Source organism: Cannabis sativa, unplaced genomic scaffold (assembly GCF_029168945.1).
Source record: "Cannabis sativa cultivar Pink pepper isolate KNU-18-1 unplaced genomic scaffold, ASM2916894v1 Contig3, whole genome shotgun sequence".
In the NCBI taxonomy this organism is placed as follows: Eukaryota; Viridiplantae; Streptophyta; class Magnoliopsida; order Rosales; family Cannabaceae; genus Cannabis; species Cannabis sativa.
In genome coordinates this window covers 2,094,896-2,108,391 of record NW_026870039.1, presented here as the reverse complement: position 1 = coordinate 2,108,391, position 13,496 = coordinate 2,094,896, and the positions used below count along the sequence as shown (strand labels likewise).

The 13,496-nt window shown below is 31.5% G+C and overlaps 2 protein-coding genes across 2 annotated transcripts; both read right to left on the bottom strand.

The window, feature by feature from the left end:
• Nucleotides 1–3,009: 3,009 nt before the first annotated feature.
• LOC133029057 (DELLA protein RGL2-like) lies at nt 3,010–5,443 on the bottom strand. Its single transcript, XM_061107891.1, has one exon. It carries the CDS (start codon nt 5,229–5,231, stop codon nt 3,357–3,359), a length of 1,875 nt encoding a protein of 624 aa, XP_060963874.1. The 5' UTR covers nt 5,232–5,443; the 3' UTR covers nt 3,010–3,356.
• A 949-nt stretch (nt 5,444–6,392) lies between these two features.
• Nucleotides 6,393–7,649, bottom strand: LOC115703825 (uncharacterized). Its single transcript, XM_030631058.2, has one exon. The coding sequence runs from the start codon at nt 7,422–7,424 to the stop codon at nt 6,522–6,524; it is 903 nt and encodes a 300-aa protein (XP_030486918.1). The 5' UTR covers nt 7,425–7,649; the 3' UTR covers nt 6,393–6,521.
• Between the last annotated feature and the right edge of the window lie 5,847 nt (nt 7,650–13,496).

Here is a 13,496-nt window from a genome sequence, read left to right as displayed (position 1 = left end):
ACAAACCGCGATATCGGACTCGACGATGGAAGTCGAATACATAGCTGCAGCAGAAGCAGCTTAAGAGCTTGTCTGGCTAAGAAAGTTCTTCACCAGTATCGGTGTCGTGCCTGGAATGGAAAAGCCTCTGGTCCTACTTTGTGATAATAATGGAGCAATAGCCAATAGTAAGGAACCTCGAAGCCACAAGAGAAGCAAACACATAGAAAGGAAGTATCACATCATCAGAGAATATGTGGCAAGAGGGGATGTACTAGTTGAGAAAGTGGACACAGAAGACAACTTAGCTGATCCATTCACCAAAGTCTTGGCCGTGACTGCATTTGAAAAGCACCGTCAGAATTTAGGATTAATTGATATGTACTGATTAGTTTTATATTAGTGCAAGTGGGAGTTTGTTGGGTTTTATGCCCTAAATAAAACTCCATTTCAATGTAATCCATTTTATTCAACATCAATAAAGAAACAGAAGTATTTTTCATTCATTTGTGTATGTTTTGGTTCATCTTATCAATTGCTTGTCTATTTGATTTATAAATTCATCTGAAACCCTTTTCACATACTTGATCCTGTTTATTGTGTTGTCAACACATTGGAAAGTAAACATGACTATGTGAATAAAGTTTCCTAGGTTTATCAGACACAGGGTTTTACTGGTATGATAATCTACAACAGAGTTTACTTGCATTTGGAGAAATGCTATGTTCTTTCCAGAGCATTGGTTAAAGTAAAGCTCAGGTTGGATGCATGGAGTATGCATCGGAAGGGACCGATATTGAACTTTGACTTAGATTTATTAAACTTACCGTAAAATCTATTCAAGTCAATATCGCCTAGTTGATCCTAGATCAAATGATCTTAATCCTGTTATGATTAGGCTTAATCTCAAGAGGTTATTCGTGTTCTTTGATTTGTTAGTTAAGCCTACTTTTGAGTCAGGATGATACGTACATTTTGGGAACACGGTAGTGCAATTGAGTGGGAGCGCTAACATAAACATGGAATCTATAGCTTCTATCTGGCGAATAGTAAGTAAAGGATGATCTCCTTCGAGCTTGACCAAACGAAAATAAATGGTGGAGTACTCATTTCACATAAGCTGAAATATCATTTATACGGGGTTAAGTGTTTTAAGGATAAAATACATTGTAGGGTGTAACGGTAATCTAATCCCTTTACAGTGTAGATCATTCATATAGAGGATCATTGATCAAATTAGGATTATAACAATGGATAACTAATGATGTGTCTATATGGTGGAACATATAGAGCATTCTATATACTGAGAGTGCAATTCTAAGTTCTATGCGTGGATTCAACGAAGAATTAATAAGTCAGTGAATTTAGGTAATAAATTCTTAATCTGCTTATTGGAAGCTCAGTTATATAGACCCATGGTCCCCCCCACTAGTGAGATAATATTGCTTGTAAGACTCATATAATTGGTTTTGATTAATCAATTATAATTCTCAAATTAGACTATGTCTATTTGTGAATTTTTCACTAAGTAAGGGCAAAATTGTAAAGAAAGAGTTTTTAGGGCATATTTGTTAATTATGATACTTTGTATGGTTCAATTAATAAATATGATAAATGACAATATTATTTAATAACTATTTATAGTTATTAAATAGTTAGAATTGGCATTTAAATGGTTGAATTTGAAAAATTGGCGTTTTTGAGAAAATGAGATGCAGAAATGATAAAACTGCAAAATTGTAAAAAGTGAGGCCCAAATCCACATTGCCTAGGTCGGCCACTTTTATAGGTTATTTCATCTGATATTTTCATTATTTTAATGCCAAATAATTCAAACCTAACCCTAGTGGAATGCTATAAATAGATAGTGAAGGCTTCAGAAAATTTACACTTAACTTTCGCACTGTTACTTCTGATTTCCTTTAGAGAAAAACTTGAGTCTTCTCTCTCTAACCTAGCCGCCACCCATACTCTCTTCTTCTTCCTTGAAATTTCGAAACCACTTAGTGATTACAGTAGTGCCCACACACAGCAAGTGATACCTTAATCATAGTGAGAAAGATCGTGAAGAAAGACATTCAACAAGAAGGAGTTTCAGCACTAAAGAAGGTGAGAAAGAGATCCAGGTTCAGATCTTGATAATACTCTGCGACAGAAAGGATACAAGGGTGAGAGATCTGAACGGAAGGAGACATAATATTCCGCTGCACCCAATGTAAGGTTTCTCATACTTTATATGTGTTTATTTCATAATCGTTTTAGAAGTTCATATTTTGGGTGTTAATCAACATACTTGTGAGTAGATCTAAGATCCTAATAAAATAATTTCCAACAGAAACTATGTTGCAGCTAGAAACTATCTGGATTGAGTGTGGCACATCTATCCGATAAAAGGAAAGTCGGCCGCTCTTGAAGAGAGAGATGACGCAAAAGATGCTCTTGACAAAGGTGTTGAGAAAAAATTAAGGTCTCTATTTTGTGTTACGATTTTTTGACTTCTAATCTTCTTTTACTATAACATTTGAATGTATTTTTTTTTATTTCTTTCTTTTTTAGATAAAAAAATAATATGATTATTTTTTTTTCTTCTAATAGATTTATTAAATAAGGCTTATAAATTAAATTTATTAAAATAATTGATTTTTTTTTAATTATTTTACTTTAGATTTAGTATCTAAAAAAAATGAAAATAAAAAACACACATTTTTTTTTTAGTTTTTTTTCAGCAATTTTTTTCCCTAATTTTATTGATTTAGTTGTTACTAAACAAAATATAACCCCGAATTTGTTTCCTAATATATATGTAAATTGGCCTCGCTGTTGCTGAGGCGTTGTCAATGAAAGAGGCTTTGAGTTGGGTTAAAGCATGCTGGGAAGAAGGCAGTGCTGTTGAGGATTTTCGTCCTACAGCGGTGATTATGGAGTCGGATTGTCTCTTGTTGGTTAATGCTATCAATAGCAAGAGCCAAATTCTTTCTCCTCTTGGTCTTATTATTTCGGATTGTATTAATCTTATACGGTCATTTACTACTTTTCATATTTCACTCCAGTTTGTTAAACGATCTGAGAACCAAGCGGCTAACTGGTTAGCTCATTCTTCTGGTTCATGTCTTGATCGTATTTCCAGTAGAGGGTCTGTCCCTTCTCGTTTGGAAGCTATTTTGATAGTTGATTTGCTTTAATAAAAGTTACAATCTTTATTTCAAAAAATATATGTAAAAACAAGTGTAATTTACGATATGTAACTACAACCGGAATAAACCTATTCTTAAAAAAAAAAAAAAAGATATTTCAAATTCCAAGTATCTTCCAATATTTAAATAAACAATTAACAAAGAGAAAAAAGTTGAGAGACAGAAGAGTTTACGTAATAATCATTAGAGAAATTTCCAAACTGAAAGGGAATTAATTGGAGTACCTTTCCACCCAACAATCAAACCCTTTCCATTCCTTTCCATAGTCAAAGAACTTCCATAACCAAACTTCTTAGCCACCAAGCTAGCTTGGTACAAAGAAGAGTCACTCAACTTACTCTCCACCATCCTAAACCTCTCAAAGAAAGCTCTCCAAACTCCAATCCTCACACTTCTAATAACTCTCTCACCATTTTCCTTACTCACAATATTATCAATCCCCATTCCCAAGACCTCTTCCATTGTCGTTTTAAGCTCTTCTTCCTCTTTAAAACAAGTCTCGAAACAGTCAAAGAAAGCCCCATAGAAGAACAAAGCTTCTATGAATCGGTTCGCAAACGACGGTGCGTTTAGATTAACTTCTGTTTCTATGACAACCATTACAGATGGCTTTAGTGTTTTAATAACTCTCATCAATTTCTCCAAACTCAGTGGCTTATACAACATCATTCTTAGTAATAACGAGGTGAACACAGCTAAAACCTCGTCTTCCTCAGTTTCGATCATACCTTCATTGATGTCATCCAGTTCTGTTAAGATCAAGATTTTAAACGAAAAGGGTACGTTCAGAGACTCAGCTAGATTCGTCAACCGGTTCTGGGTTTCCTCAATTTTGACCTGATTCTCCGGTGTACCAATGGCTGTGATCTTAAGAAGCTGAAATAATGGACGGTCTTGATTATTAATATTATTATTATCATTTCGCTCTGCTAAAGCTTTCATTAAAAGTGTCCATTGAACCCCACTTCTAATCTCGAGATCGATCACATGAAGCTTATCATCAAACTCATCCAAACTCTCGATTATAGCTTGAACAGCTGGGAAATGAAGTACCTGAGGAAAAGGGAGTCGTTGAAAGCAGGTAACGCTTAAAATGCTTGTACCCAAACCACGACTTAATTGATCTTTGTCATTATTAGTAGTATTAGTTGTACTGGTCATTGATCTTCTTCTTCCTCTTCTTTTTCTAGTAATAAAACCAGTTTCTGAATCGATTTTCTGTTGAAGAGCTTCAATGAAAGAGAGGACAACTCGCTCGACTGAGTTGGGTTTATTATTAGGTGATGAGGAATAATAATAAGAGGGAGTGAGTTGAGGACTTTGGAGGAGTCTGGTGGCTTGGTCAAACTGTTGGTCGTTGACTTTTTCAGCTACGGATAAGAGAAGGTGGACTAGTTGTACATCTTTGGTTTCGCCATGGGATAAACCGGAGATAGCATAACAGCTTCCAAAAGGGGGCATCAAAACGGTGTCGTTTGTTCCCTGGACACTCGAGAATCGTATGTAGCATGATCCGGCAATTCTCATGATTTCTTCAGTTGATAGCTTCGAACGACGTGTCGTATAATGATGACTATTCATTATTTGGGTGTTGCTTTCTGTTATCGTCGTGTTCTTGTTATGACTACTCAGCTTGTTATGTCCACTAGTTTCGCATTGGCTAAGAAACTCTAAAGAAGCAAAGGGAGGAGGAGGAGGAGGATCATCGAAATTCATTGAAATCGCATCGAAATCATCCAAAATTGAGTAGTCGGACTTGGGTAATTCTTGTCTTTGTTGATCTTGAGCAAAAATTTTTGGTACTAGTACTTCTTTATTACCAGCCATATTCATCATCATCATCATGTTATCTTGTTGATCATAGAACAAGCCAAATCGATCATCATCATCTTTATTGTTCACCATTCCTCCAAATGAATGGTCTTTATTTTTTGGATTGAAGATCACTTCTAATTCATCTGTAATAGTAGGGCCGCAATGATTATTGTTCTGGATTTCTTCGAAGTTGAATGGTGGAACAAAGAAGAAAGAATTATTCTTATCATCATCATTAGCCATAATATATATCTGTATTGTATCTTATTATTATAGCTATAGCACAATGTTGTACTTATAATGAGTTTTATTATTTGCACAAATATCATGAGTTGCTTAGCAGGACAGCATTGGTTAATTTTAAGATTTGATAATTATGTTTCGATACCATCAATAATAAAGAACTGTTTTAATCCGCAGGCTTTGTTTATTTTATTTATACAAAGCAATATTTGATTAAACCAAACAAGACTTCGTGAGTGTTATTTATTTATTTTAAAAGGGTTTTATTTTTTGAAACTATATATGCATTGGATTATATAGTTTCATCCCAATACAAGGCAGACAAATGTCAGTAAGAGCACTTATTATAATTATCAAATTTTGCACGCCCAAAAAGTATTACTGTATTAGAATAGATTATGAAAGTTTGTTATTGTCAAATAATATGTAATAAAGATATAAACATGATGTCATTGATTTGGATGTGTGTTTTTTCTTTATACCTATAGTAGATTTGGATTTTTTTGAAGAGACAAATTCAAAAGGACAAACATTAGTATAGGGCACAAATGAGAACCAAAAACATACTTGCTTGGCTAGCTAGCTTTTTCTTTTTCATAAAATTAAAATTAAAAAATTATTAGTTAATTAGCTAGCTAGTCATTGTACCGTGTGGATGATCAGATTGGTGACTTAAGATATATATTATTCTGCAATAACTTGGAAATTAATAAACCTAATCAAAATCTCCATATAACAACAAATGCATAATAAGTTATGATAATAAAATATAAAATATATATCTCCTAACATATTAGATGATCTAATTAAAAAGATGTACCCAGGCCTATCTACGGTTGTAACATCTCCAATGTATGCATCATACATGTTATAATATAAGTAATTAGATGGTAATTATATATATGCAATACAATATTAATCAAATTAACTAACATTTCTTCTAACTTCGAACATCTTAATTAATTATATTAAAAAAAATGTAATAATACTATTAATAGCTGTCATAGTGATATACAAGATCTTAATTAATTAATATTATAAATATAATAATAATTAACGTCACAACAACTAACCTAGCAGTAAGGAAATATCATAATATAATTCAGCTATATATAGATAAGAGACCCATTATATATTAATTAAAATAATTAAAACCAAGAATAATAATATTCTTTTCTTCTTCTTCTTTATTTCTTTTTCCAAGAAATTTTTTTATACATCTTAAAGAAGCAGTAAAAGAAAGAAAGAAAAAATACACAGTAACATACAATTTTTTACTCAGTAATATGATCAGACTTTTTCTTCAACAACAATATTTAAAGTAGCAATATTACTATTAGTATTGGAGTCAATTATTTCAGATGAGATTCTACCTACTCTCCTACAAAACAAAGACATTCCAACCCACATAAGACTCTTAATGACTTTCACCATACCAATAGTGACAGTCAAGTAATACAACCACCAGCCAGCAAAGTCAGCCAAACCAACCTCCATTAACATCTCACCTTTAGCCTCAGCCACAACCACCAACGACTCAACCTCGTCCCTCAGCCGCCAATACCACAACCCACCGAAACTCCCAGCTATGGCTCCTCTCTCGAACCACTTTTCGTTCCTCGAAACGACACCGAAAATGGTGTCGTCCACCACAGGCTTAACCACAAGCCTCGACCAATGAAGCATCGTTTCGTGCAAGCCGAGAAAGAAAATGACTCGACTCACCAAAGTCCTGTCCGTACCGAAGCTCGAAAAATCTGTTCCCAATGAAACGGTTCCTTCGATCCCTAAACCCACGCACACTTGTAATGTGATTAGGAAGATCCAGGCGGCGCTGAGGCGGAGTCTACGGCTGAGGAGAGCGGTGGTCAACGGTAGTGACTCGCTGAGGAGTGTGAGCTTGCCTACTGTTAGGGTGTGGACGAGTGTAGCTATGCTTATGGTGGAGACTATGAGATAGAGGATTGAAGGGCTTGTGTGGAGGAATATGGAGAAGAAAGGTGGAGACGGTTGTAGCTGGTTGAGGAGGAAACGGGCGCAGGCGATCCTAGCCAAGAGGAGAAAAGATAATGGAAGTAAGAGGCTTAGTAATGTTGTTGTGGTTATTCGAAATGGGACTCTTACTAAGGCTGATTTTATCAAAATCTTGTTGTGATGAACAACTAGTGTATGATCATGATCATGGTCACTCATTTTAGAACAAAGAATATTATTTATAAATGTACCTCTAATCTATGTGTTTTTTTTTTGTTTGGATGAGAAGGTGGAAAAGTTTATGATGTATATATATGTGAGGGTTTTATATTTGTAGCAACGACTTGTATATGATCATTATTATTTATTTGTTTGTGAACATATTTATTGTTAGAGTGGTTGACACGTCTATATATGTATGGCGTTCTTTTAAGTTTGAATTATTTATTGTTTGGCATAAATTATTAAGACATGTAAATTATTATTTTTTTTTAAGTGAAAGTATACATATGAAGCATTGCGCGCTATATAAACAAAGATTTTAGCCTATCAATTCTTGTTCTATGATTTTCTTTTTCTATGTACATATATATATATATTGTTCCCATATATATATAGTTATTGTTATAGTTTGTTTGTAGCGTTTGAATTTTGTCTCGATTGTTTATATTCTTTTTTCTCAAATGACATTTACATGTTTAGGTATAATTATACAATGTGGATCTTATATTTTTAAGTATTTGTTTGTTAGATATGTGTATATAAAATGTAATGTAACAATGAAGTATAAGGTGGGAGTTGGTTTCTTTGACTTTACGTCTCTATCCATTCTGACGTGGCAAGTTGCAGCCATATGATTGCGTAGTGGAATATTACTCCCTTTTGTTTATTATATATAATCATTTAAAATATAGTTTTTAGAAACAATAAATATTATTATCGATATATAAACGAAATATGTTAGTTTGTTTTTTAAGTAAACAATTTCAATAAAAATGAAAAAAGAAATAAAAAAGAAGAAGCATTTAGTAATGGAGGGCTTGTATAGTACCACTACCTATCCATGACGCGCGTTGTCTAAAAATAATAGTTGATTAATTAATAATAAGAAATATGGATCCAATTTATAATTTCTTTTAATTACTTTTTAAAAAATATATATTTTTCAAGTAATAATTAGTATAACTATATATATGTGTGATTAAATTTATATAAACACATACAATTTTTTTGCAGCGATCAATTGAGAGATAGATGACAATCCTAAAGTTGAAAATTAAGGATCCAAATCCTCTAGTGCACCCACTTTTTTCCTGATTATTTCTTTAAGACTATTTTATGTGTTTTATGAGTGATTATACATATGGGTTTTAATATTAGTTGTTTAACTTTATTAATTACAAAACACATATATGTATTAGGTAAAATTAAATTAACACGTTATACATAATTGTGATGTTTCATGATAGGCTGTTGATTCTTGATATGAAGGTCAACGATCGTACCTTATACATTAACACAAACGTATACATATATATATGTAACTTATATATCATGAATATCAATATCTTTTGTAGCTATACATTATAAAATTAGCAACTTTATATAAGAGAATCACAAAAACACTCCTTGACAAACCTCAAGAAAAACTAATATTAAATTATTCAGGACCCCAAATAATGAGTATAATGACAGTACACCATATAATATGAAACATATAGTAGGAAATGGCTCAATGCCTTTACATAATATACATATATATATATATGGAGGAGGTTCTAATGGTTACATTTTTATTGTAACCACATGGTTACATTTTTTTTTAGCCATTGGATCACTATTAAATGGTTGTGATTAATTTGGAAATTAAATAAAAAAAATTAAAAATAACCTGTAACCTGATATTAACCTGTTAATTTATTTCCTTTTAAAACTTTAATTAAGATTATTTATATTTTAAAATTAAATTAAGTATAATTATTAATTAATTTTTTGTAATTTATTATTAAATAAGGATCTTTTAGCAAATTTTTTTTTTACACTTAATTAATTATTTTAATTTATATAACAAAACTCTTAATAATTTAAAATTATGCACATATAATTTCATAATTAAAATTTTATTATACTTATAATATTAATTTAAAATGATTACACTTCCTTATACTTCTTGTATTTGAATGTATCTTAATAATATCCTCTCTTGTATTGTCAATATTGTACTTCATCTGGGTTCTGACTATATTTGTTATCTTATTCTTGTTTAGATTTGTTTCATCATCAACTATGTGTGCTTGAAAAGTATGTTTTTTTTATCGATCCACCTTGAGTACAGTTTATGATTGCAAGATAATGTGCCATAGGAATGGAAGTCAATTTTAAATGTTATTGCTGCTGCTAGCACTTTCTTTCTAGAACTAGTTTCCATTAATGAGTGCCTTTCAATGTAATTTTAATTAAAGATTCGGGCTCAAGGCTGAATGGTATTTCATTATGTACAAGGCGGCAAAAAGGTTAAAATTCCAATATTCCTTGTCCCAACTACCCAAAAGGTTTGTCTCCCAAATGCAATGCTAAAATAATTGGTTGCTTAAAGTTGTCCATAAGAGGAGAAAAAATTGTCTAACACATCCTAATCAATAGGTGTGGATGGACTTATATAGTCTTCTAAATTTTTATCAATATCTGCAAAAAGTTTAAAAAATTACTCCAAACAGCTACATCAGGATCAATCCATATATGGCTAACATCTTCAGTGTCATGCTCAATTCCATAGTTACTTATGTCAGAGACATCCTCTTCACATTTCTTTTTCACAAAACTCATGAAATTAAAAAAATTATCTTCATCTTCGGACAAATTTGCTATAGGTTCTATGTTTCGTTGTCAATCATTTTCAATGTAAGTGTGGTAGAGAGTGAATGAAAGAAGATAATTGCGAGTAAGACTTTAGTTAATTAGAATTTATAATTAAAAAAATAAAAATCAAGACTTTAAAGATTAATTAGGTTTTAATTAAGTGTCAATATAATATCATGTTTTTTAATTTATAAGGACACATCCTGCAAAATAAAAAAAAAAAAAAAAGAAGCAGGGTGTGTTCTTATAAAAAAAAAATTCATTATAAGGATACAATTTTAATTTATATAAAAATAATTTTAATTTTTGTAAAAAAAAATTGTAAATATTATAATTAAATAGTTTAATTGTTAAAATAATTAAGTTAAGGGATTTATATATAAATAAAAAAAATTATTTATAAATTTTAATTGCTAATTAAGATCTTCTTAAATATTTATTTAATTACTTAAAATATAATAAATTATAATTAATTAAATCTAAAAATGGAAATTTTACTTATTGGTAACCTTCTATTATAGGTAAAAAAAAATGTAACCATATGGTTACAATAAAAATGTAACCATTGAATAGTCACCCATATATATATATATATATTTGAGATATATATATATTTGAGACATATTGAAAATTTAAAGAAAGTAACGTAAAATAGCATCAAAAAGGTGTAAAAGGAAATCATGTGTTATAATTAATATGCAATAATCAACAAATATATGACCCACAGGCTGCACCATTCAAACCCCCGATCGCCAGTGATCTCAACCCCCCAAGCGGTGCCTCCCCATTTGCGCTACCGTAAGTGAGAGATCGCAAGTCAAAGTTTGGAAGTTCAAACTTTGAATGCACTTTTCGATCACTTTTGGTGTCCGTTTGATGATCTGTCTTAACAACTAGAATCAGACGTTGAGGAGAACAATCTCATCATTTCGCCCGACTCGATAGTTTTTTTGGTGATATTTTTGTAGCTCTGCCCCTTTCCAACGACTTTTTAGTGATACCGTGTACTTTTTTTGACAAATAGTTGGCATGAGCATGATCTACTCGTATGTACTACCTTTATTTTCAGTGACTTTTTCGGTACGTACACCAATTTCTACTGCCACTGATAGTTAGTATGCACCGCTTAGGTGAGGTTTTGAACTCTAAACTTTAATATAGTCATTTTATATATTGTTGGACTTGATTTTGAATGTAGAATGCAATAATGATGATTATTTAGCCATTTGATGGTATAGGTGAAAGTGATATATATGATTGGACTAAACATTTGGAGCTTGGGACTTGAGAGCTTAGGATCATCGTTTTGGACAAAGTTTAACAACTTGAGAGAGGTAATAACTCAACTTGATTATTGGACTTGATTTTATTATGATGATTAACATTTGACATATTCCAATTTTAGTGATTTATGAATGTTTGAAAAATTGAAAAATTAATCTGCATGTTTTTTGGACTGTTCTGGAGGCACTGAGTGTTAAATATATTTTTGCACAATTATCTATGTAGGTTATAATTCTTGGGTTTTATCAAATTACAGCTCGTATAGTGCCAAATTTTCTAAAATAAACGGAATATGTACTTTTACTGTTCTTAGCGCCAGTATTGGTTTCGCTGATGAGAGCCATATTTATCATATCTTGTGTATCATAGGAAGATCAGGTGTGCATTCACCTGGTGTAAGACCAATAATCTGTACATGAAGTAAACTGAATTTGAGCCCCAGTATTTTGGTGGTTCGCGACTACCCAGTTTAGGATGTCGTTTTCTATAAAAACCCTTTCATTTCTTCATGAGGGGGATCAAAAAGAGAAATATATAGTCGAAGCTCTTCAAAGATATCCTCTATGCTTTCTTCTTCTTCTTCGAAAGAAACCTATAGAAATAGAGTTAGGATTTTATATTGTAAACACCACTTGTAATATATTTCAAAACCCTATAAGGCCAATATACTGACTCGTGGACCATGGATAATTAATGCTCGAACCACTTAAAATCATTTGTCTTAGTTACTTAACATTTATTTAATTTCTAAAGCTTTCAGCTAATTAGTTTCTGAAAATCTCAGTAAACATTTATCATTAATGAGTTTCCTAACCTCTTGATGCTTCCAAGTTGAGTTTATCCCTCGAACATTGCAGCACAAGACCTTATCCATTAGGTCTGCGAGGAATTCCTCCTCCCTCATCTGTTTCCATCATTTCACACAAAATCTAACCCACTTGTAACTTAGTAAAGTTTCGACATTCAAAGCTTAGTACTTGTTCCTTAATTGGACTGTGGGAATACTCTTAACTTCTGTTTTTTCCTCCTTGGTACCTTTCCTCTGCCAGATGCCATTTTTCTATTTTATAGCCCCTAGAGGTTGCACATTCACTTCATTAACTGGTAAATTATCAATAGGATGACCCTTCTCATTAAGAGTCTCATTAGATTTCTCAAGGGTAGCCTTCTTTTTCGAAGCCACTATGGAAATCTATTTCAGTTTCTGTTTTAGGCCTTTTTTACATAGATGTTGTGAGTGACCAAATCTCTTGCATCCCTTTCAATTAATGGGCTTCCATTCATAATAGATGTTAAGATAAACATCCTCTCCGACTTCATTCTCAAAGACAATTTATTCAGGCATGTCTTGATTGAGAGAGACTTCTATCATAACATGTGCATAAACTAATCTATCTCAATTTCTAGTAGCACTACTACAAAATTGGGCTTTAGAGGCGGTTTTTAAGGGGTTTTGGCGTCGGTTTTGGCGAAATTCGCTACCGACGTTGTTCCAGGTGACGCTATAGGGTTTAAAATAACCGACGCCATAGGGTCTTGGTATTTAGCTTTACAATTTCGTCTTTTAGCATAATTTATATATATATTATTTTATTATTAATATAATTAAATTAAGTATAAATTATATACAATAACCATAAATAAAAATTAAATTAAAAAGTTAAATAAATACACATTTACATTAATCTAAATGTTTGTATATTAACTATCTTTTTATTAATATTTTATATTTGACATTATGTGTTTGTATTTTTGTAGTATATTAGTATATTTTTTATATTTTTTTTAAGTTATATTTTGTATAATAATTAGTATATTTTTAATAAATAATGTGTAATATTTTTTAATTTTTATGTAATTTCATATTTTTATATATTTAAAATTTTCAAGACCAATAAAATAAAACAATAATTTATGGACCAAAATAAATAGAAAAAATTAGAGAAAGGGCTAAACTTTGCATGACTTTTTTTTTGAAAACTTTGAATATTAATAACTTTTGATCCGATTATCCATTTGAGACGATTACTTTTTTTTACTTGGGTATTTTTTCGCGTTCTACGCATCCCAAACAGCCTATGGCGGTTTGGCCAACTATTTTGTCCAAAAAACGATCTTTTGTATACTAAAATCATGTTATGCACCTCT

Bases quoted from the DNA above. Each gene is read 5' to 3' on its own strand.
- LOC133029057 (XM_061107891.1), bottom strand. From the start codon at position 5,231: ATGGCTAATGATGATGATAAGAATAATTCTTTCTTCTTTGTTCCACCA.
- LOC115703825 (XM_030631058.2), bottom strand. From the start codon at position 7,424: ATGAGTGACCATGATCATGATCATACACTAGTTGTTCATCACAACAAG.